General features: G+C 47.0%; 2 protein-coding genes across 2 annotated transcripts in view; one reads left to right on the forward strand and one right to left on the reverse strand.

Annotated features, from left to right (window-relative positions):
• LOC135526261 (dedicator of cytokinesis protein 2-like) overlaps positions 1-23,457 on the forward strand; it is a 152,075-nt gene that overhangs the window by 70,260 nt on the left and 58,358 nt on the right. The window lies entirely within an intron of this gene.
• On the reverse strand, positions 312-14,559 carry LOC135526835 (serine/arginine repetitive matrix protein 1-like). The gene is made up of 3 exons (XM_064955509.1): positions 12,873-14,559; positions 10,369-10,443; positions 312-1,703 (listed from the first exon to the last, which is right to left on the reverse strand). Exons 1-3 carry the CDS (start codon positions 14,501-14,503, stop codon positions 1,538-1,540), a joined length of 1,872 nt encoding a protein of 623 aa, XP_064811581.1. The 5' UTR covers positions 14,504-14,559; the 3' UTR covers positions 312-1,537.

Below are 23,457 nucleotides of genomic sequence, written 5' to 3' on the forward strand. Positions count from 1 at the left end.
GTTTAACCCTGTAATATGGTTCTGGCCCGCGATGGCAATAACATATTCTAATGTGGCCCCTCCATGGAAAATAATTGCCCCACTGCTTTCGATCGCAGAGTACCGCCGCACACTGGCTGCTTTCTAAATCCTTCTCTTCAGTCCTTTTAATGTTTCACAAATTGTTATTTGTATCCTGCTGGTGGGTTGTGGCCAATTTCAGTTTGGGCCACGGCTTAAAATTGGGTTCTGGCTAAAAACGATGGAGTTGTTTACTTCGTGTTTACTTGAAGGGAGACGAGCAATCCCCCCCCCGAAGCTATAGGTGGGTCTGAAACACAGGAAGTATTTGGGAAACTACTGATTGATTCAGTCTGTAGACTTTCTTTCAGTTTAGTGCCCTTTGTTCTACCCTTTGAAACACCACGTTGTAGCCCTCTTATAGCCCTCCATCCACTGTTACCATTCCTCCATAGTGCCATGGCTTCATCCTGAATGGTGGTGGTCAATAGTGCTTTAGGTGTGTCGTCATGGGAATAGGGAACCCCTGTTCAAGCAGGAAATGATCTGTTCTGTTTAAAATACACACTTTTATTGGATCCCAATATAACTATTGCAAACAACACAGCGAGAGGAAAAGGAAGAGAAAAGCATTGTGGGAGATCACATATGGAGATGGGAAGAGCGATCTATTAAAAAGCACTGATGTGGCAGGTTAGGGACCGGGGCTGATTATTGGTTAAACAGTAAATAGGGTGTGGTCTTGGAAGGAAAGGTTGAGATTATTATTGGTTGAGCTTGTGTTTTAGCCAATAGCGCTGTGGAAAAATGAAAGCTCATAGTGTAGAGTGGATATAATTGTAGTGTGTGTGTGTGTGTGTGCGTGTGCTTGTGTGCTTGTGTGTGTGTAAGTGATGTGTTTAGTGCTATACTGTGTGTGTATATTGTTTGTGCTGAGTATGACTCAGTAACGTTTTTGTTTTGCGTATTGCGGAAGAATCCTGGTGGAAGCGTGTGTTGATTGGCTACGTGGCCTGTCACTCTCTGAAGGGATTGTAGATGGACTGGTCACTCTGTAGGTCGTGGAATGTGAATAGGTGCTCATCTATGTTCAAGCACTGGGACCTTTGACCTATCAGAGTCACCACTAGACACTCTTAAACCGTGTCCCTTATGTGTCCAACCTAGCACAGTAGCACAGTAACTCTGTTGGTCAGGGACAAAGTCACTCAGTTTAGTGTCTCTTCAAAATCCAGTAACCAGTGATCCCAAGACTTGAACTCTATCAGTTGGTCCACACCTCATAGTTGTCATAGTTGTCACACCTCAGAGTTGTCCATGGTAACTTATTGCTCTCCATGTTATCCACACTCCAACTGTTTCTAAGGTGTAGCATCTCTGTAGCTCAGCTACCATAATAGGTGTACAGTTCCTATAGCAACATCAAAGACACAGGAACAGTTGCCATGGTCCATCAACACACACCTGTCCAATCCCCTTGGTAACAGCATCCCGCAACTTCTCCATGGCGACTGTACCCCCGGCGATGGATGTGTATCTATAGCCACCAGAAACACTTCTTGCGTAGCTTCTTGACACGGGCCTTGGCGCTGGGGCGGGAGGTGGGAGGTTTGGGGACAGGGAGGGGGACATCGTAAACCCCATCTAGAGTTTCCATCACTGGCTGGAACCTCCCCTCTTGCTGTCTGAAGTCATGCTCCACACTGGTGAGAAAGAGGTGGAGAGAGAGGGTGGGAGAGGAGGAAGAGAGAGTGGGGAGGGTGAGAGAGGGGGAGAAAGAGGTTGAAAGAGAGGCAGGGAGAGGTGGAGAAAAAATGAGAAAAGAGGGGGAGAGAGGGGGAGAAAAGGGGGGGTAGAGGGGGTGAAAAGGGAGATAAGAGGGGGAGAGAGGGGTGAAAAAGGGAGAAAAGAGGGGGGAGAAATGTAGAAAAGAGGGGGAGAAAAGAGGGGGAGGAAAAAGGTAGAAACAATGGGGAGGGGGAGAAAAGAGTGAGAAAAGAGGGGGAGAAAGAGGGGGAGAGAAATGTAGAAAAGAGGGAAAGAGGGGGAGAAAAGAGGGGGAAGAAAAAGGTAGAAAAGATGGGGAGGGGGAGAAAAGAGGGGGAGAAAAAGGGAGAAAATAGGGGGAGAGAGGTGGAGAAAGTTTGACACGTACGCAAACATAAATTGCTTGTACTTATTGAAATGCCCTTTGATATAAATGCAGTTCGATGTGCACGGTAACATACACACATCAATGCACATGCTTAACACCTCTGAAAACACATGTGCTCATGCAGGTGCACGGCTATGCACCCAATCAGACACACACACACTGAAGTCATTTCACGTTCACAGAATTCCTACGCTTCATGCCCCACTATATCACAGGCTGGAGTAATGAGAGGAGTGGGAGGAGAGAGAAAGAGAGAGTAGAGTAGAGGCGAACTAGAGAGTCGTCCTAAAGTGTTGGAACTTAAAGAGAGGACTGAGTGAGACATGTATTTCCACTGTGATGTTTTCAAAGCCCTCCCTCCCCTTGTCATATCTTCTCTCCCTCTCTCTTCTCTCTCTCTCTTTCTCTCTCTTCTCTTCTCTCTCTCTTCTCTTCTCTTCTCTCTCTTCTTCTCTTCTCTTCTCTTCTCTCTCTCTCTCTCTCTCTCTCTCTCTCTCTCTCTCTCATCTCTCCATCTCTCTCTCTCTCCATCTCTCTCTCTCTCTTGCTTTGTATCTTTCTCTATATATATATATATATCGCTCTCCCTCTCTCCTCTCTAAAGTGGCTAATGCTTTGGGTCATACTGCAGGGGAGTTTGAGGGTGCATTGAAAGTCTGTGTGTGTGTTTTTGGTTTCACTATCCTTGTGGGGACCAGAAGTCCTCACAATAATAGTAAAACAAGGAAAATTCAGACATTTCGCTGGTCGCCACAAGGGAAAAGTTTTAGGGTTTGAATTAGGGTTATGTTTAAGACGGTTTCTGTTTGTGATGGCATCAAACATTTGGTTACGCGGAGCCTATTGCAACTTCCTACTCTGTCTGCATATTGCAAGTCATTCCGGTCTGGAGAGGGTGGGTAAACATTGGGCGATGGAGGCCGAGGGCTCAGAGGGGTCAAATGCGACATTTCAGTGAGATGAAAACAATAACGAGAGGTTTAGGGGTTAGGTTTAGGGTTAGGATTACACTTCTGGTTATGGGTTTTGGGTTTGAGTTTGAGTTAGCGGTTTGGGGTTAGGGTTAAGGGAAAATCGGATTTTGAATGGGAATGAATTGTTTGGTCCACACAACAATAGTAAAACAAAGTTGTGTGTAATGAGATGAGTTGCACAGAGTTTGAGCATCTGGAGTTAATGAGGCTTACGATGAAGGAAGGACAGGAGGATAGAAGACACACACACACACACAGACACACACAGACACACACACACACGTTTGTTTTACTATCCTTGTGGGGGACCAAAAAATGGATTCCCATTCAAAATCCTATGCCCACTCAGTCATCGTATTTGCTCTCTCCTGACAAATAAAACCTCACAGCAGTGAGTGGGAAGAGGAGGCGTCCGATATACATAACACACAGGGGCTTCTAAAGGAGAAACAGCGGGAGAGAGAGAGAGAGAGAGAGAGAGAGAGAGAGAGAGAGGAGGAGGGTAAAGACGGGAAGGTTTGATGAGTACTAGCGGGGTGGGAAGGGTGGTTGAAAGGATGAAAGGATGAGTTGAGAAAACAGGAGGGGAAAACAAGATACAGAGAAAGAGGCAGGAGGGGGAGTAAATAGAAAGAAAGCCGAGAGAGGAGGAGGGAGAGATGGAGAGGGGAGAGGGAGAGGGAGAGAGAGAGAGATGGAGAAAGGGGGGAGAGAGAGAGGGAGAGGGAGAGGGGGGAGAGAGAGAGAGAGAGATGGAGAAAGGGGGAGAGGGAGGGGGGAGAGAAATAGGGAGAGGGGGTGAGAGAGAGAGGAGAGAGGGAGGGGGGAGAGAGAGAGATGGAGGAGAGGAGAGGGGAGGGGGAGAGGGGGAGAGAGAGAGGGAGGAGGGAGAGAGAGGGAGATGGGAGGGGGGAGAGAGAGGAGGGGGGAGAGAGGGAGAGAGAGAGGGGAGAGGGAGGGAGAGAGAGAGATGGGAGAAAGAGGGGAGAGGGAGAGGGGGGAGAGGGGAGAGAGGGAGAGAGAGAGAGAGAGAGATGGAGAAAGGGGGAGAGAAAGAGGGAGAGGGGGGGAGAGAAAGAGGGAGAGGGGGAGAGGGAGAGTTGAGGTAAGGTTAGAATGTTCCCGGAAAAGAGGAGAAATGAAGAGACCGGAAGATATGAAAGAGAGGTAAAAGCACAGATGCAGACGCAGGGGAGAGGAAAGGAATATGAATAAATTATAAAGCACTGGAGAGGAGGAGTGCTACCACTGAAACCACGCATGCACACACATGCACACACACACACGCACACACACACACAAATGGAAAGAAATAAGCATTGAACCTGGCCTACACATTCCTTGCCGTGCAGCATGTGCTTTCAGGGTGTTTTAAAGAACGAGCATGCTTATCCATGTACTCTCTCCGCCCCTCCCCCTATCCCTCTCTCTGTAGCTCAGTTTTTCCTTCTCTTTATCTCTCTGTTGTTCCTCCTCTATTGTTTTGGGGATTACGCCTCAATTGGGAAAGCTGCTCCTCTTAATTGATTCCCCCGGCTGGCATCTACAGTATCTGCTGTGTGTGTGTGTGTGTGTGTGTGTGCGTGCATGCGAGTGAGCGCAGTGTTTTTTTTCTGTCAGAACTTGCCTTTCTTTGTTTCTCTGTCACACAGATTAATTAGATTTGACAGTACAAAACATCTGCAGGCAGGAAACATCAAAATGTCATTTTCCAGCTCAAATCATGAAGAAGGAAGCCTCCATCCCACACGGTCTCTCTCCTCTCTCTCTCTCTCTGTATCTCTCTCTTCTACGCACTCTTCCCCCCATCCCATCTCTGTGTCCTGCTGAGTGTGTGATAACGCCATTACTGTACCATCAAGAAAATGACTGTATTGATGTGCCTGTGTGTGTGTGTGTGTGTGTGTGTTTCATAACCACAATAGAATGAAAAGCGTCTTCCAATGGCCTCGGAATGACTGTAATAATCCTTCTCTTCTGTTTGGATTAACTGTATGTTACTTTGTGTGTGTGTGTGTGTGTGTGTGTGTGTGTGTGTGTGTGTGTGTGTGTGTGTGTGTGTGTGTGTGTGTGTGTGTACTAGCATATCGCTATTGGGAATAATAGAATATTACTGATCCTCTTTATGAGAGAGAGAGAGAGAGAGAGAGAGAGAGAGAGAGAGAGAGAGAGAGAGAGAGAGAGAGAGAGAGAGAGAGAGAGAGAGAGAGAGAGAGAGAGAGAGAGAGAGAGAGAGAGAGAGAGAGAGAGAGAGAGAGAGAGAGAGAGAGAGAGAGAGAGAGAGAGAGAGAGAGAGAGAGAGAGAGAGAGAGAGAGAGAGAGAGAGAGAGAGAGAGAGAGAGAGAGAGAGAGAGAGAGAGAGAGAGAGAGAGAGAGAGAGAGAGAGAGAGATGCATTAATTACATTTAAATCCAAATGTCCTGGGACGTCTACCAACACAGTGTGGTCGTCTTTGAGGAGTGTGCCCAGTGGTAATAGTAGATAATTACTAGATAGTTCGTACTCAGGCAGTAGTGATTCAGGCTACTGCAGTAATGTATTCTATTTAACATTCACTTTGAACTTCACTGGGGGACTTCCTTGCTGTTCACTAGCTATTCAGGGACTTCCTAGCGGTCCTGTGATATTATCTGCCGAAACAGGTCCTGGGGGGCCCCTGAGCTGTTTTCTGTGGCCCTGTAGGGCCCCTGTGTGAGCCGGTATCTCTGCCACACTTCCCTCCGGTCCTAATTATTCCTGATTAGATGTGAACTCCTGCTGTAGCTAATGTTGTTCCTGGTTACAGAGGAGGAGGAGATGAGGGCGAGGAGGAGATCTGGTGGGCTGATAGCGAGTTAGCAAAGAGCTGCACGTCCTGATTGGTTAAAGTTAGAGTCCTCAATTGAAGCAATAACAAAGGGATGACCCCGCCCCTGTTTGGGTAAAAAGCTGAGGGATGGGCCTGGAGAAAAGTAACCACTCTCAAATTCCTAGACAGAGCTATGGATGCAAGGACTGGCCATCCATGATATAACAAATGTAGTTTTAGCCATGTTTTGAGGCTGTACGGTGTTTGATTTAATTAGTCGTTTAGGTCACAGCCTTACAGAGTATGGAGAGGGAGGTGGGGAATGCTGATGTTGCTGCTGGGTACTTGGTAGGGTGTTTGTACAGGCCAGTATCGGACTAGGATCATTTCTTGCTGTTACTGTCGATGACATCACAAGGACTTTTACCTGTTGGCAGCGCTGAGGAGGGAGGAAAAGGACTCCCTCTTGCTGGTTCCTGCTTAAGGCAGTTGAACTAAGGCAGCGCTGAGGAGGGAGGAAAAGGACTCCCTCTTGCTGGTTCCTGCTTAAGGCAGTTGAACTAAGGCAGCGCTGAGGAGGGAGGAAAAGGACTCCCTCTTGCTGGTTCCTGCTTAAGGCAGTTGAACTAAGGCAGCGCTGAGGAGGGAGGAAAAGGACTCCCTCTTGCCGGTTCCTGCTTAAGGCAGTTGAACTAAGGCAGCGAAGAAGAGGAAGGAAAATGACTCCAAGCTTGGCTGAAAGAACGAAGATACACGGCAGTTGAACTAAGGCAGCGAAGAAGAGGAAGGAAAAGGACTCCGAGCTTGGCTGAAAGAACGAAGATACACGGCTTCCTCTTCCTTGTATCCTGGTCGCTGATGTCCAAACGCTGGAAAAGGAACTTTGTGAACTCAGAGCTCGGCTTCAATCACAGAGGAACATCAGGGAATGTGGTGTCTTTAGTTTTGTACTGAGATATGGCTTTACAGACAATTCACGTGACTCTGCCGTTCAACCAGATGGCTTCACCATATCCCCGAGTGGATTGAACGGCGGCTACTGCAAAGACTCAGGGGGGATCTGGTAAGTGTCTGGGGGAGGGCTATGTTTCCTCGTTAACAATTCCTGGTGTACCGAAGTTGAAAGCATTGCGAAATCCTGTTCATCAGTACTGGAGTGTCTGATGCTAAAATGCCGCCTCTACTATGTGCCAAGGGAATACTTGTGGGTTATGACGACAGCTGGGTACATACCGCCACAAGCAAACACCAAGGCGGCACACAGCAAACTCAGCCATACCCCGCCCCCCATTGCGGCCAATCAGATCACGTCTCTCTGCTCCTATTCCCCGCTTACGAGCAGCAACTCAAGAGGGAGCCACCAACACAGAGAAAAGTGAGGCGCTGTACAGAGGAGGCAGACTCGGTGCTGCAGGATTGATTTGAGAACACTATTAGGAATAGGTTCAAAGATTCATCCACCCAGGACTCATCCATTAACATTGAGGCATATATATATATATACAGTATTTCGTCAGTTACGAGATTCATGCGTTGATGATGTTGTACCCACAATAACAAGCCCGTACTGCAGCATTGAATGTCAGCAGAAGGAACCCCGATGACTCTGTGGCGTGCGACACGTACAAGGCATGCAGGTATGAGCTCCCCAAATCCGTCCGGGAGGCAAAAAGACACAGACTCAAACTTGAATTGATGTTCGACAATTCAAACCAACTCGCTTTGCATGTGTCAAGAGCCACAGACTATCACAGACTACAAAGGCAAATCCAGCTGTGCGGTGCCCACCAAAGCCCCCCTCCCAGAGAAGCTCAACACATTCTATGCTCGCTTTCGAGGCAGACAATACTGAGCCATTCAGGAAGACTCTCGCCGCTCCGGTCGAACAGGTGCTTTCGCTCGCCGAGGTTGACTTGAGGAGAAACTCTAAAAAGAGCTAATACTCACAAAGCTGCCGGCCCACATGGGATCCCTGGCTGTGTCCTCAGAGTGTGTGTTGACCAGCTGGCTGGCATCTTGTGGGACATCATCAACCTGTCCCAGGCTGTAGTCCCCACCCGCTTTACGGAGACCACCATCATCCCAGTGCCCAAGAAGAACAAGGTGACTGGCCCAAATGACTATTGACCCGTTGCTCTCGCCTCGGTCATCATGAAGTGCTTCAAGAGGCCGGTCATGGCCCACATCAAGGTCAGCATGGCAGGCACACTTGACCCACTCCATTTTGTCTACTACTCCAACAGATCCACAGAAGATGCAATTTCCATCGTTATTTACTGGGCCGTAACACATTTGGACAAGAGGAACATCTATGTGAGAATGCTGATTCTGGACACCACCCTCTGCAACTGGATCCTGGACTTCCTGATGGGCAGACCACAGGCTGTGAGGAATGGCAACAACACCTCCTGCATACGGACTCAACTCAGGGGCCCCCAGGGGTGTGTCCTTAGTCTTCTGCTGTACTCTCTGTTCACCTACGACTGCGTGGCTTTGCACAGCACCAACAACCACGGTTGTAGGCCTGATAGGCAACTCCCTACAGGGAGGAGGTACACTACATGACCAAAAGTATGTGGACACCTGCTCGTCGAACATCTCATTCCATAATCATGGGCATTAATATGGAGTTGGTCCCCCCTTTGCTGCAATAACAGCCTCCACTCCTCTGGGAAGGCTTTCCAATAGATGTTGGAACATTGTTGCATTGATTTGCTTCCATTCAGTCACGAGAGCATTAGTGAGGTCGGACAGTTGATTAGGCCTGCCTCGCAGTTGGTGTTCCAATTCATCCCAAAGGTGTTTGATGGGGTTGAGGTCAGGGCTCTGTGCAGGCCAGTCAAGTTCTTCTACACCGATCCCGACAAACCCTTTCTGTATGGACTCGCTTTGTGCACGAAGGCATTGTCATAATAAAACAGAAAAAGGCCTTCCCCAAATTGTTGCCACAAAGTTGGAAGCACAGAATTGTCTATAATGTCATTGTATGTTGTTGCATTCAGATTTCCCTTCACTGGAACTAAAGGGCCTAGCCCGAACCACGAAAAACAGCCCCAGACCATTATTCCTCCTCCAACAAACTTTACAGTTGGCACTATATTCGGGCTGACTGGGGCAGCTCTAGGAGGGCAGAAATTTGACGAACTGACTTGTTGGAAAGGTGTGATCATATGATGGTGCCACGTTGAAATTCATTGAGCTCTTCAGTAAGGTCATTCTACTGCCAATGTTTGTCTATGGAGATTGCGTTGCAGTGTGCTTGATTTTGTACACCTGTCAGCAACGACTATGGCTAAAATAGCCGAATCCACTAATTTCAAGGGGAAAGAGAAACGACAGTCCATCATTACTTTAAGACATGAAGGTCAGTCAGTTTCTTCAAGTGCAGTCCCAAAAATATGATGAAACTGGCTCTGCCAGATGAAAGGGAGGCTCAGAGTTACCTTTGACGCGGAGAATAATTTCATTAGAGTTAACTGCACCTAGGATTGCCGCTCAAATAAATGTTTCAAGTAACAGACACATCTCAACTTCAACTGTTCAGAAGAGACTGTGCGAAACAGGCCTTTCATGGTCGAATTGCTGCAAAGAAACTACTACTAAAGGACACCAATAAGAAAAATACCAAGAAACACAAGCAATGGACATTAGACCGGTGGAAATCTGTCCTTTGGGTCTGATGAGTCCAAATTTGCGATTTTTGGTTCCAACTGCCGTGTCTTTGTGAGACGCAGAGTAGGTGAAAGGATGGTCATCCTGACCGGTTGCATCACGGCCTGATACGGCACATTTTCCGTCCACCACCGCAAGGCCCTCCGGCGGGTGGCGAAGACGCCCCCAGTACATCATTGAGACTGTGCTCCCACTCCCACCCAGCATCATCAAGGATCCAAACCATCAGACTGCTGAACACCTGAACTGGACTGAGCACCTGCTCTGATTCTCCACACCTTAGCACACATGCACTCACAATAACACACACCCACACAGACATACACACACATATCACAACTACTGCTACCAGACTCTTATTATACTGCTCAGTTTATACAATGCCCCCCCCCCCACCCCCATCCCCAATACTCATTTAAATATTGTTGTATAAATTGTGCCTTCCTGTATTATAATTCTGCTACAATCTTTATTCTATTCTACTGCCATTTACTTTATGTTTGTATTCTTATATTTTATTATTTATTATTGTTGTTGCATAGTCAAGATGGAGCCTGCATTTAATACACCGATGCAAATCCTGTATATACAACTCATAAAACGTGATGCTGAAACTGAAGCCATCTGCTAGTGGTTCGAGTGTTCACTGTAGACTGTGGGTTGGGTATACTGTTATAATAGCAAAGTGTACCTGTATGTGGATTTTGATATATAAAAAGAAGTGACGTTGAGAAGTGAAATGGTATTAGTATTAATGTGGTATCAGGAAGGTGTTTTACCTGTATATGATGCAGGCAGTCTTCTGACAGGTGGGGCAGTTGTTGATATCCTGTCCAGTTCTGTAAGAGCAGCGCCTAACACAACGGCGACAACAAAGAAGGACACGCAAACATCGGGATGAGGAGGAGTACACAGGAGAGCGTCATTAGTACTACACCCCCAAACAAACAGACAAGACACACATTCACACACAGACACAAAGGGAGCACAAGACACAAACTTAAAAACAGCACCAAAACTTTAATTAAGCACTGTGCCAAAACACACACACACACACACACAAATGCCACCGAGGAACAAAGTGTATCCTGTTGTTGTGAGTCTTGCTGTGCCCCTGAAACATGAATTGCGTATCTTCAATCATAATCTGGGAGGGATTAGTTTGGTATTATATTGAGCCGTCAACCCAAGAGGAACTGAGGGAGGGAGGGAGGAGTAGAGTGGAGAGAAGATGAGAAATAAAAAGTAGAGGAGTGGGTAGAAGAGCAGAGCGAAGAGAGGGGAAATAAGAGAGGGGGTGCAGTCTGTTGTCGGGGATCAGGGGTGAGAGGGAGAGTGGGGACAGAGAGGAGAGAGGGAGGGGAAATAAGAGAGGGGGTGCAGTCTGTTGTCGGGGATCAGGGGTGAGAGGGAGAGTGGGACAGAGAGGAGAGAGGGGAAATAAGAGAGGGGGTGCAGTCTGTTGTCGGGGATCAGGGGTGAGAGGGAGAGTGGGGACAGAGAGGAGAGAGGGGAAATAAGAGAGGGGGTGCAGTCTGTTGTCGGGGATCAGGGGTGAGAGGGAGAGTGGGGACAGAGAGGAGAGAGGGGAAATAAGAGAGGGGGTGCAGTCTGTTGTCGGGGATCAGGGGTGAGAGGGAGAGTAGGGACAGAGAGGTGAGGGGAAATAAGAGAGGGGGTGCAGTCTGTTGTCGGGGATCAGGGGTGAGAGGGAGAGTGGGGACAGAGAGGAGAGAGGGGAAATAAGAAAGGGGTGCAGTCTGTTGTTGGGGATCAGGGGTGAGAGGGAGAGTGGGGACAGAGAGGAGAGAGGGGAAATAAGAGAGGGGATGCAGTCTGTTGTCGGGGATCAGGGTTGAGAGGGAGAGTGGGGACAGAGAGGAGAGAGGGGAAATAAGAGAGGGGGTGCAGTCTGTTGTCGGGGATCAGGGGGTAAGAGGGAGAGTGGGGAAATAAGAGAGGGGGTGCAGTCTGTTGTCGGGGATCAGGGTTGAGAGGGAGAGTGGGGACAGAGGGGAAATAAGAGAGGGGGTGCAGTCTGTTGTCGGGGATCAGGGGTAAGAGGGAGAGGGGGGACAGAGAGGAGAGAGGGGAAATAAGAAAGGGGTGCATTCTGTTGTCGGGGATCAGGGGTGAGAGAGAGTGGGGACAGAGAGGTGAGAAGACAGTGATGGAAGAGAGAAAACAAAACAGAGTGACAGGAAAGAGATGAGAGAGCGATGTACTGATTGACAACAGAGGTAGCGTGTGAGTGGAATATAGTGAAAGGACAGAGGGTGAGGAGAGAGGAGTGGAGGAGAAGTCAGCTCTATATTGTATGGAGGAAGAAGTGATTCATATCAGGAGAGAAGGAAAGAGAGCTGGTGGTAATTAAAGATAGAGGGATGAAGAGGGAGATAACGGGGGGCGGGTGGAGGTGAAAAGAGATGAATAGCATTCTTCAAGTAGAAGAATGAATGTGAATAAGGAGAAAGTAGAATGGGAACAAAAAAGAAGTAGAAAATTGGACAATTTCCAAAATGAGAGCGTGGGAGAGTATTTGATTTGGGTGAGTGAAATAAGGAGATGTAGAAACGAAGAGAAAGAGATGAGGGAGGGAGACAAAGAGATGAAGGAGGGAGAGAAGGAGATGAGGGAGGGAGAGAAGGAGATGAGCGAGGGAGAGAAGGAGATGAGGGAGGGAGAGAACGAGATGACGAAAGGAGAGAACGGGAGGAGGGAGGGAGAGAGAGAGAGAGAGAGCTGGGAGGGAGAGAAAGGAGATAGAAATGAGGAGGAGAGAGAAACGGAATGAGAGGGAGAGAGGTCGATAACTTATGTTGACCTTAAAGCCTGAGGGAGCAGCCATGAAGGAGTTCTGCCTGTAATTATATGGACCATATGATAGAATGCGTACAGAGGCAGAGCAGCGGAATACACCACAAAGGCAAGAACTGATATTTACTATTTATACAGCAGGGTTTAGAAAGGTGTTCTGTACACATATCCCTGTGGCTGTTCTGCTGTGCTCTGTAACACTGCAGCAATAACATTCTGCATACAGTACATCACAGCCCCTGCAATACTCCCATGACCTTAAAGTGCATTACCAAGTTGAAAGCATGCCAGTTTTACATTGGAGTTGATTCTCAAAGGCACTCCCATACGTTCTCACATACATCCTTTCTCCGCCTCTTGCACACTCAGTCTCTTACTCGCTCGCTTCTTCTCTTTCATCTTCCTCTTCTCTTTCACTCGTTCACTCTCTCTCTCTCTCACTCACACACACACGCCCCTCTCTCACCCTTCGCTGAGGGCCTTGCTTTTCTCCAGGTCTTGGATAACATTGAGGAGGACTTTGATCTTCTCCTGGTTGGAGAGCAGACTCTCTTCCACGCTGTGAAGACGCCCGTGGAGGCCCCCCGACACACACCCCTGTACCCCACCTGGTAACCCCACCATACCTCCTGGTGCCCCATTGCACTGTGGGGCCAAATGGGCAGCATGCAGAGCATTTGCATCTTTTGATTGGCCAGGGGTTTTGGAGTCTTCTTTTTTGATTGGTTGTGCTGGTGTTATTTTGGAGAGCCGGGAGGGGGTGAGGGGTGTATGTTTGGGTTGGGTCTGAAGGACAGGCGGTGCTGGTTTTGGGTTCACCTGGACAGTGTGGTAGGGGTTGGGGGAGGTTTTAGGTGGGAGAGGGGCAGAGGCCGAGGATTTTTTGCCTATGAGGAGGGCTGGGGGTGGTGGCTTGGGGGTGACTTGTGTAGATGAGTTTGGTGGTGTGTGTTGGTTGTCAGATGACGTCTCTGTGTTTTTGTCCGGTAAAGGCTGTGTAGCTGGAGTATTTCTTGTGGATTTATTTGGCCTAGATGTGTGTTTCTCTGTGGTGTGTGAGTGTGTGTCTGCTGTCTGTGTGTGTGTTTCTTTCTGATGTAACCTGGGTAAACTGGGTTCTGGGTCTGTATGTGTGTGCTGTGCATCCTTAGTGTTGGAGCATGTGGGCACAGGTGAATCTTTTGTGAGCGTGTGTGTCTTTTGGGTTGTGTGTGGAGAGGGCAATGTCTGAGTTTGTGTTTGAGTGTTCTTCACAGCTTTGTGTGTGGTTGGTGGTGTGTGTGTGTGTGTGTTCAGTACAGGGGAGTCTTTCCGGTTCTGGTTGAGGAGTACGGACTGTTTCCTGGGAGGATTCGGGAGGGTCTGGCTTTCTGTGAACTTGTTGGCCGCTCGCCTGCGGCATGCAGTTGCCATGCAAGTGGGTGGGGCCTGGGACTGTCTCCGCCCGCAGGTTCCACAGAGACGGGGCGATGATGTCATCATTCTACAGGGCCTTGGAGGCGTGGCGTGAGAGCTCACAGAATGAGACACACTCCCTGACCTCAGCACAGGGCGAGACTCCTCCCCTCTCAGAGACTGGACCCTCCTCCTCTCTCTGATTGGCTCATTCCCCTCGGCACCCTCAGTACATACCCCACCCACCACCTCAGGGGCAACCACACTCCCATTGGTGTATCGAGACGTCCGTTTCCCGCTGGACCTGTGACCAGACTCCCTGGGATTGGTCCTTATGGTTTTGATCTGACAGTAGACCCCGCCCCCTGACCCCTGTGACCCCATGTCGTCCTGTGTCAGACTGTTGATCGCATTCTGACTCCTCTCCTTGGAAACGGCAAAACCACCGCTGCCGCCACTGCTGCATGAGTTACACGAAAAAACCGTTTCCGAGGGCATGGTCAATACCGTGGTGACATGGTTGTTACTCCTTGTCTCTGGGTGCTGCGTACTGGTTGGCTGGTTGAGTTTGATTGACGGGAGGGTCCTAAGGCCAGGGGAGGTCTGCACCCCCACGCTGCACAGTGGACCCCATCGCCCCCCCGCCAGGGGCACCCCGAGCGCAGGCACTGGATTGGTCGGATCAGCCACCCTTCTACCCATAGCCCCGGCTCAGCCCCCAGAGGAGCTGGAAGAGAAGAAGCCACTCTGTGACATCACAGTTGGTGGAGGCAGTCTTATATCTGAGTGGAGAGATGAGTTACTGGTCTCTGTTTTATCCAAGTGTGAAGAGTGTTTTTGAGAGAGAGAGAGAGAGAGAGAGAGAGCGAGAGAGAGAGAGAGAGTATGAGTTACAGTGTGTGAGAGTACTGATGCTTTTTTGCCATAGAATCCATGGTGGTCCCAATTCTGCCTCTGTCACTGGTATGACGTCACCACTCAGTCTGGCGATTGGTCCTCGTACCCCTGGGTCATTAATGAGCACGTGATTCAGTTCTTCATTGGATGAGAGAAGAAGGGTATAGCAGTTCTTCCGTCCATCTCTTTTTCACTCTGCGGAAAGAAGAGAAGGGGCTGATTTAGCTGAGACCACTACAGCTCCAGTACCACTTCACTTGCTGCATGACTGCAGACTGGATCAATACCTTTATATCACTCCATAATCACTCTCTCCACTCCAGGTGGAAAATACCCAGGTTGTGTCCCGAATGGCGTGGGGCAGCAGGTAGCCTAGTGGTTTGAGCGTTGGGCCAGTAACCAAAAGGTTGCTGTATTGAATCCCCGACTGACAAAGTCAAAATCTGATATTCTGCCCCTGAACAAGGCAGTTAACCCTCTGTTCCGTGGTAGGCTGTCATTGTAAATAAGAATTTGTTCTTAACTGACTCGCCTAGTTAAATTAAGGTTAGACATGATGTCCTTTTATAGTAGGCCTACACAAATGTTGTAGTGCACTATATACTGTAGGTAATAGTGTGCCATTTGTGACACCCCCACCACACACACACAAAATGTTCAGTTTCTGATTGTATTCACAGGTGCAGTGGAATGCTTGTGTTTCTGGCTCCAACAGTGCAGTAGTACATAGCAATAAAAAAACAATATACGCATAAAAAAATAAAATTACAAAAAAATCCGAACGAGCAATGTCAGAGTCCGGAATATACTTATATATACATATAATGAATGTTTTTTAGCTTCTCTCTAAGAATGGAAGTGACCAGGTGGGAGGTGTCAGGTTGTGCATGTCTGGGAGGCTTGTGAGACGTCGTTCGAATATTAGCAAGCAGCGCTAATGACTTCATTAGCCTCTGACCGAGGGGCGCTAGCATCAGACACCATTGTTTACTAACTGCTACCATGGCAACGTCTCCCATGACAGGAAGTATGACGGGTCAAGACTCAGCATGACGGGCAATCATGTGTCGACCTTTGTGTTTGTGTGTGTGTGTGTAAATGTGTGTGTGTGTGTAAATGTGTGTGTGTGTGTGTAAATGTGTGTGTGTGTGAAAGTTGGGGTGAGTGTACATGAGTACATACAGTATGTGCATGTTCATTTCTGAAAGATACTGTTTCTGCAGATAAATATTTTGACAGAGCTATTTCGTTTTTTTTTTTTAAAGTCTGGCAAAGACATCTTACGAGAGTCTGTGTGAGAGAGAGTGGCATATTGAGAATATGAATATTTTGAGTGTGAGTCATGAGAGACTTGGCCGTGGGACTTGGACTGTTTAACTCTATTTAAAGTAATTTCTCTGTAGTAAATTTTTTTGGAATAGTCTTTCCTCAGACACACAGACATTCAGACACCTGCTGCAGCAGAGAACATAATTAGTCGAAACACACACATTTGTCCCTATTACTGTACAATATAATGTGTGTGTGTGTGTGTGTATGTGTCCTGCCATGTCTTGCTTTACAATTGCATCACCAGCAAGTGTATAAACCACTGAGCCTGACCTTTGAACCCTTTTTACTATCAATAGAGCAGCCAACCTTATCCTCAAAGCTTACACACACATATACAGTATATACACGACCGTTCAAAAGTTTGGAGTCACTTAGAAATGTCTGTGTTTTTGAAAGAAAAGCAAATGTTTTGTCCATTAAAATAACACAACATTGATCAGAAATACAGTGTAGACATTGTTAATGTTGTAAATGACTATTGTATCTACATAGACGTACAGATGCCCATTATCGGCAACCATCACTCCTGTGTTCCAAAGGCATGTTGTGTTAGCTAATCCAAGTTTATCATTTAAAAAAGGCTAATTGATCATTAGAAAACCCTTTTCCAATAATGTTAGCACAGCTGAAAACTGTTACGCTGATTAAAGAAGCAATAAAACTGTCCTTCTTTAGACTAGTTGTGTATCTGGAGCATCAGCATTTGTGAGTTCGATTACAGGCTCAAAATGGCCAGAAACAAAGACCTTTCTTCTGAAACTCGTCAGTCTATTCTTGTTCTGAGAAATGAAGGCTATTCCATGTGAGAAATTGCCAAGACACTGAAGATCTCGTACAACATTGTGTACTACTCCTTTCACAGAACAGCACAAACTGGCCCTAACCAGAATAGAAAGAGGAGTGGGAGGCCCCGGTGCATAACTGAGCAAGAGGACAAGTACATTGGAGTGTCCAGTTTGAGAAACAGACGCCTCACAAGTCCTCAACTAGCAACTTCACTAAATAGTAGCCGCAAAACATCAGTCTCAACGTCAACAGTGAAGATGCAACTCCGTGGTGCTACTGAACTATATACAGTGCCAGTCAAATGTTTGGACACACCTACTCATTCAATGGTTTTTCTTTATATTTTACTATTTGTGGAGGCCAGGTCATCGGATGCTGGTTAAGTATGCCTTGAATTCTAAACAAATCACAGACCGTGTCACCAGCAAAGCACCCCTGCACCATCACACCTCTTCCTCCATGCTTCACAGTGGGAACCACACATGCGGAGATCATCCGTTCACCTACTCTGTGTCTCACAAAGACACGATGGTTCAAACCAAAAATCTCAAATGTGGACTCATTACACCAAAGGACAGATATCCACCAGTCTGTCCATTGCTCATATTTCTTGGCCCATGCAAGTCTCTTCTTATCGGTGTCCCTTACATGCCGACCAGACCGGACACGTCGCGTGCGCGAGAATCGCAAAATAAATGTCTAAATCCATGTTATTCAATTATTGCACCCACACTGCTCGCGCGTGCCGACGAGTGTCTTCGACGCCAAGGGCTAAAATAGAACTCATTCCTATTTCTGACGTAGTCATGGTAATACAATGAAAGTTTAGATAATATAAGTTAAACAATGAAAAAGCCTGGAAGGAGGAGTTACATTTACATTACATTTAAGTCATTTAGCAAAGGACAAATTAGCTAGCAACAGCAAGCTAGCTAAATCAGACAAATTAACCTTAGCTAGCAAGTGCAAGCTAACTAGCTAAATTGCCATACATGTTTAATGATTTTCGACCTGTCCCCAAATGAATGTCATTGGTTCAGAGTTTGTTTCGGTATTTTAACCTGCGTGTCGTGATTGCGTTTGGTGTGGGGGGGCAAAATACATTTCTGCACGATAGACGGAACCCAAACACGGTTTGTGTACCGTGTAAGTAGTGGTTTCTGTGCAGCAATTCGACCATAAAGGCCTGATTCATGCAGTCTCCTCTGAACAGTTCATTTTGAGATGTGTCTGTTATTTGAACTCTGCGAAGCATTTTTTTGGGCTGCAATTTCTGAGGCTGGTAACGCTAATGAACTAACCCTTTTACAACAGAGGTTACACTGGGTCTTCCATTCCTGTGGCGGTCTTCATGAGAGCCAGTTTAATTATTGCGCTTGAAATGTTCCAGTTTGACTGACCTTCATGTCTTAAAGTAATGATGGACTGTCATTTCTCTTTGCTTAATTGAGCTGTTCTTGCCATAATATGGACTTGTTCTTTTACCAAATAGGGCTATCTTCTGTATACCACCCCTACATTGTCACAACACAACTGATTGGCTCAAACGCATTAAGAAGGAAAGAAATTACACAAATTAACTTTTAACAAGCCACATCTGTTAGCAGTTTTTTTCCAACTGCTTACACACGTTTTCAAAACTCTACACACAATTCCCAAAACTGCACACACAAAATGCAAAATGCCTCACATCTCCTTCAAAATGTAACACTGCATTCAAAATGCCATAAACACATGTCAGAATGAAGCATTTGCATCAAATGGCAAACACTGTTTTCATAATAGTACATTTTTGGATATACCATGTAAACACTGTTGTTCTAAATCTAAAACTCTTTGGTCTTTCATAGGCTTATATCTACATAGCAATACAATGTTCTACGGTGAAAGTAATCTGCTTAGAGGGGTCACAAGTACACTGTAAACACCAATGCAATGTAGAAACACAATATATTTATTAGGCCAAACATTACTGTTGTATACAGTAGCATACAACAAAACCATAAACATATTTACAGTTTTTTCCAACTGCTTACACAAGTTTTCAAAACTCTACACACAATTCCCAAAACTGCATACAACAAAACCATAAACATATGTAAACCAAAAGTATATTCTTTAGAATACTGCAAAGAACACAATTGTGTGTGTGGGGTCCCGGGGGGGGGGGGGGGGCAGTCCAGGAATTGGTAGGGGGGAGGGCAGTCACCAGTGCTAAGCTACGCTTCATCTCTTCTCCGGCCTGGGTCTGGCCACAATACTTCGTCCACATCACAAGATAGGTTTTCTCTTGCCAAACATAGAGGGAAGTATCTCCTATCATGGCGTATCCAACCTTGGACAGAGGCAACCTCTATGTCCCCACATGCGTCCTCCATTGCCTGGAGAAGCGGCATGCGGGCATATGGTTGGAGATCATACACTTTCCAACACCAGGCTGAGAAGAATTCCTCTATGGGATTTAGAAAAGGTGAATATGGGGGTAGGTACAAAACTACAAATTGTGGATGGGTGGCAAACCAGTTTTGGACCAGAACAGCCCGGTGAAAACTAACATTGTCCCATAAAACCACAAATCTAGCAGGCTCCTGATCTGGATCAGGGACAAGCATTGTGTAAATTGCATCCAGAAAAGTGAGCATATGGCTGGTGTTGTACGGACCCAGTGTGGCATTGTGATGGAGGACCCCGTTTCGAGTGATGTCAGCACACAGTTATATTACCCCTACACTGTCCAGGGACATTGGTAATTGCCCTCTGTCCTATTACATTTCTTCCGCGGCGCCTGGTTTTGGTGAGGTTGAAGCCAACCTCATCCACATAAATAAATTAAGGGCGAATTACATGGGCATCCAGCTCCAATACTCTCTGTAACATACAAAATGATATACAGATGATTAAATATGGTATGTCTGAAGTACTGGAAGTAGTGTTGCTTACATACCTCTACAAAGTCATGTCGCATATTCTTGACTCTGTCAGAGTTTCTCTCAAATGGCACCTTGTAAAGTTGTTTCATCGTCACTCGGTGCCGTTGGAGGATGTGTCGTATGGTCGACAGGCTTACAGCATGATGTTGTTAAATATGGTGTCATTATTCAAGACAATGCCCTCTTATCTCTCGAATCCTAATTGCATTGTACATCTGTAAACAAGCGTCCTCGTCCTCCATGATGTCTTAGCCTTTCCACCCTGTACAGAATTCAAACACAGTATGTGTTCAGCATAGTAACTGTAAACAAAAGAAATGTAGTACAGCATGACAACCAACCTCATTCATTCAATGCAGTGCAGTAAATGGATGGCTTAGAGTTACAAATGTTTATGCAATACTATGCAGTCATATGTATTTTACAGTACAATACTGTAATGCTAAAATAGTCATTAGATAGTTGCATACCTGTTCTCATTTCTGAAGGTTCGAATTATAGACGCCACTGTAAATCGACTCAAGTTGGGCTGGACATGATCAACAAGTGTTGCCCTAATCTCATCAGAGATGGCTCTCCTTCCTTCTCTTCTTTGCCCTCGTCCTCTTCTTCCTCTTCCTCCTACTCCTCTTGCTCTCTGTCCACTGTTGGCATCCATTGTTCAAAACAGGTCATCTGACCTTTGACCTATTTATATAGGCTTATACTACAGTAAAGCAGTGATTGGTTAGTGATCAGTTAAGCTATTAGTGTTTGCACATGTGAGGAGTGTGTGTGACCTGGTGAATAAGTGTAGCACTTTGATTGGTTGTGTTTGGAAAAGGAAAGCAAGTCACTTCCTGTTAGATTTTTGTGTTTTAGGTAGAGAATTGTGTGTAGTGTTTTGAAAAAAGTGTTTTATGCAATTGACAACTGAGTCAAAGGCTGAGAAATAGCTTATGGTTCTGGATATTTGCACTTTGAGTGAAAGGTTTCAGAAATCGTGTGACATGAACATTTTTTGTGTGTGTAAGCAGGAAAAAACTGTAATTGAAATGCATTCCAGGTGATTACCTCATGAAGCTGGTTGAGAGAATGCCAAGAGTATGCAAAGCTGTCATCAAGGAAAAGGGTGGCTACTTTGAAGAACACTTTTTTTGGTTACTACATGATTCTATATGTGTTATTTCATAGTTTTGATGTCTTCACTATTATTCTACAATCTAGAAGAGTAGGAAAATTAAAGAAAAACACTTGAATGAGTAGTTGTGTCCAAACTTCTGACTGGTACTGTATATATAGGAAGTAAGCTTTGAGGATAAGGGCGTTATATTTATTAATATGTTTCTCTCTGCACACACACACACACACACACACACACACACACACACACACACACACACACACACACACACACACACACACACACACACACACACACACACACACACACACACACACACACACACACACAGTGCAGATGTTTACTTGTATGCTCTTTACTGAGACACATCCTGTGGTGTAGATTGAGTCATCCTGTGCAGGGAATGCATAAGGAGACACAGGAGAAGAAGGTACTGAAGCAAAAGAGGAGATGGAGCGAGGAGAAAGGGATGGGAACAAAGCACAGTGGAGGATAGAGGGGGTAGAGAGGGAGGTCTTTAAAGGAAGGCAGAAGATAGAAGGATAAAAGGATCGTTTTCAGGGAGGGGAAGAATCACTGATGAGATGTGAGAGATATGAGATTGTGTGTGTGTGTGTGTGTGTGTGTGTGTGCGCGCGCGGCGCAAACGTGCGTGTGTGTGCGTGTGTGTGTCTGTAGAAAAGTGAAGAGAACAGTTGAGAGAGAGGCCAGACTGAAGAGAGAGAGGGGAGGGGGGTGGGTAATCTTCAATTAAAGCATCCGTCACCACACTGTTAAACACACACATACACACACACACACACACATACACACACACACACACACACCGAGAGTGATAAATAGAAAGTGTGAAGTATATAGTCATAATGGTAAAAACATTGCCTCAGCTTCAGACGCTTTGGGAGCCTCTGAACAGTTGGTTGGTATTTAAAAATACCTTTTGAACACAACGCCCTGTAGGCATTTAACAAAAAAAGTTTTGAATATGTGTCAAGTCACTGAGACACTGTGTCAGGACAGTGATGATCAGACAAAGTGTGTGTGTGTTTGACAGTGACTGTGTCTTTTACCTTGTTCTGGTTACAGTGAGCTGAAAGCGCCAGTGAATCGAGTCCCCTGTCATCTGAAGGTGTGACGAATGTTTTAACCATTCGATTGACGGCTGGAGAGTGTGTGTGTGTGGGTGGGTGGGTGTGTGGGTGGGTGTGCGTGTGTGTGTGTGTGTGTGTGTTTGTGTGCACCTGCATGTGTGTGGGGGATGCGTTACTGCACAGTGATCAAACCTTGCTCTCGCCCATTTACAGGACAGGACACTGCAGTGTATCGATCTCTGATGAGAGCTCCTCTGATGTATAGAGATACTGTTACGACAGAAACAACTCGACGGTTAAGTTTCGCCATTCATTCAGAAATTCTACGTTAAGAGTTACTGGCCACCCATCAGAACCTGGTTCCTCTCTAGGTTTCTTCCTAGGTTCCGGCCTTTCTAGGGAGTTTTTCCTAGCCACCGTGCTTCTACACCTGCATTGCTTGCTGTTTGGGGTTTTAGGCTGGGTTTCTGTACAGCACTTAGTGACATCGGCTGATGTAAAAAGGGCTTTATAAATACATTTGATTGAGGTTAAGGTTTGGGAAAGGGTTTTAACAGAAACAACTTGACGGTTGAGTTTAGGGATTCATTCAGAAATGTTAAGTTAAGGGTTAAGGATTGGGATAGTCTACCACTAAACATACAAGGAGGGGGAGGAAAGACGATCAGTGGCAGCTAATAGGCCGGTGACGACGACCGCCGAGCGCCACCCACTCGGGAAAGGGAACCACCCTCGGTCGGACTCGTGACAGTACCCCCCCCCCCTGACGCGCGGCTCCCGCAGCGCGCCGACACTGGCCTCGAGGTCGCCCCGGAGGACGAGGTGCAGGGCGATCCAGATGGAGGCGATGGAAATCCCTCAACATGGATGGATCCAAGATGTCCCCCACCGGTACCCAGCACCTCTCCTCCGGACCGTACCCCTCCCAGTCCACGAGGTACTGCAGGCCCCTCACCCGGCGTCTTGAGTCCAGAATGGCTCGGATCGTGTACGCCGGGGACCCCTCGATGTCCAGAGGGGGGGGAGGGACCTCCGGTCCCTCACTGTCCTGCAGTGGACCAGCTACCACCGGCCTGAGGAGAGACACATGAAACGAGGGGTTAATACGGCAATAGGAAGGGAGTTGTAATCGATAACACACCTCGTTTTTTCTAATCAGGACTTTAAAGGGCCCTACACACTGCGGACCCTGCTTCCGGCAGGGCAATCGGAGAGGTAGGTTTCGGGTCGAGAGCCAGACCCTGTCCCCCGGTACAAACACGGGGGCCTCACCGCGGTGGTGGTCAGCACTCCTCTTCTGCCGTCCACTCGCTTGTCGTAGAGATTCCTGGACGGCCCTCCAGGTCTCCTTGGAGCGCTGTACCCATTCCTCCACCGCAGGAGCCTCGGTCTGGCTCGGATGCCATGGTGCCAGGACCGGCTGGTACCCCAACACACACTGAAAAGGGGACACGTTAGTAGAGGAGTGGCGTAGTGAGTTCTGAGCCATTTCAGCCC

The sequence above is a fragment of the Oncorhynchus masou genome, chromosome 32 (assembly GCF_036934945.1).
Source record: "Oncorhynchus masou masou isolate Uvic2021 chromosome 32, UVic_Omas_1.1, whole genome shotgun sequence".
Classification (NCBI taxonomy): domain Eukaryota; kingdom Metazoa; phylum Chordata; class Actinopteri; order Salmoniformes; family Salmonidae; genus Oncorhynchus; species Oncorhynchus masou.

Bases quoted from the DNA above. Each gene is read 5' to 3' on its own strand.
- LOC135526835 (XM_064955509.1), bottom strand. From the start codon at position 14,503: ATGGGTAGAAGGGTGGCTGATCCGACCAATCCAGTGCCTGCGCTCGGG. The intron at 10,444-12,872 runs GTGAGAGAGGGG...CCGTTGTGTTAG, and splicing joins AGCAAGGCCCTCAGCGAAGG to GCGCTGCTCTTACAGAACTG. The intron at 1,704-10,368 runs GTAAAACACCTT...CTTTCTCACCAG, and splicing joins ACTGCCTGCATCATATACAG to TGTGGAGCATGACTTCAGAC.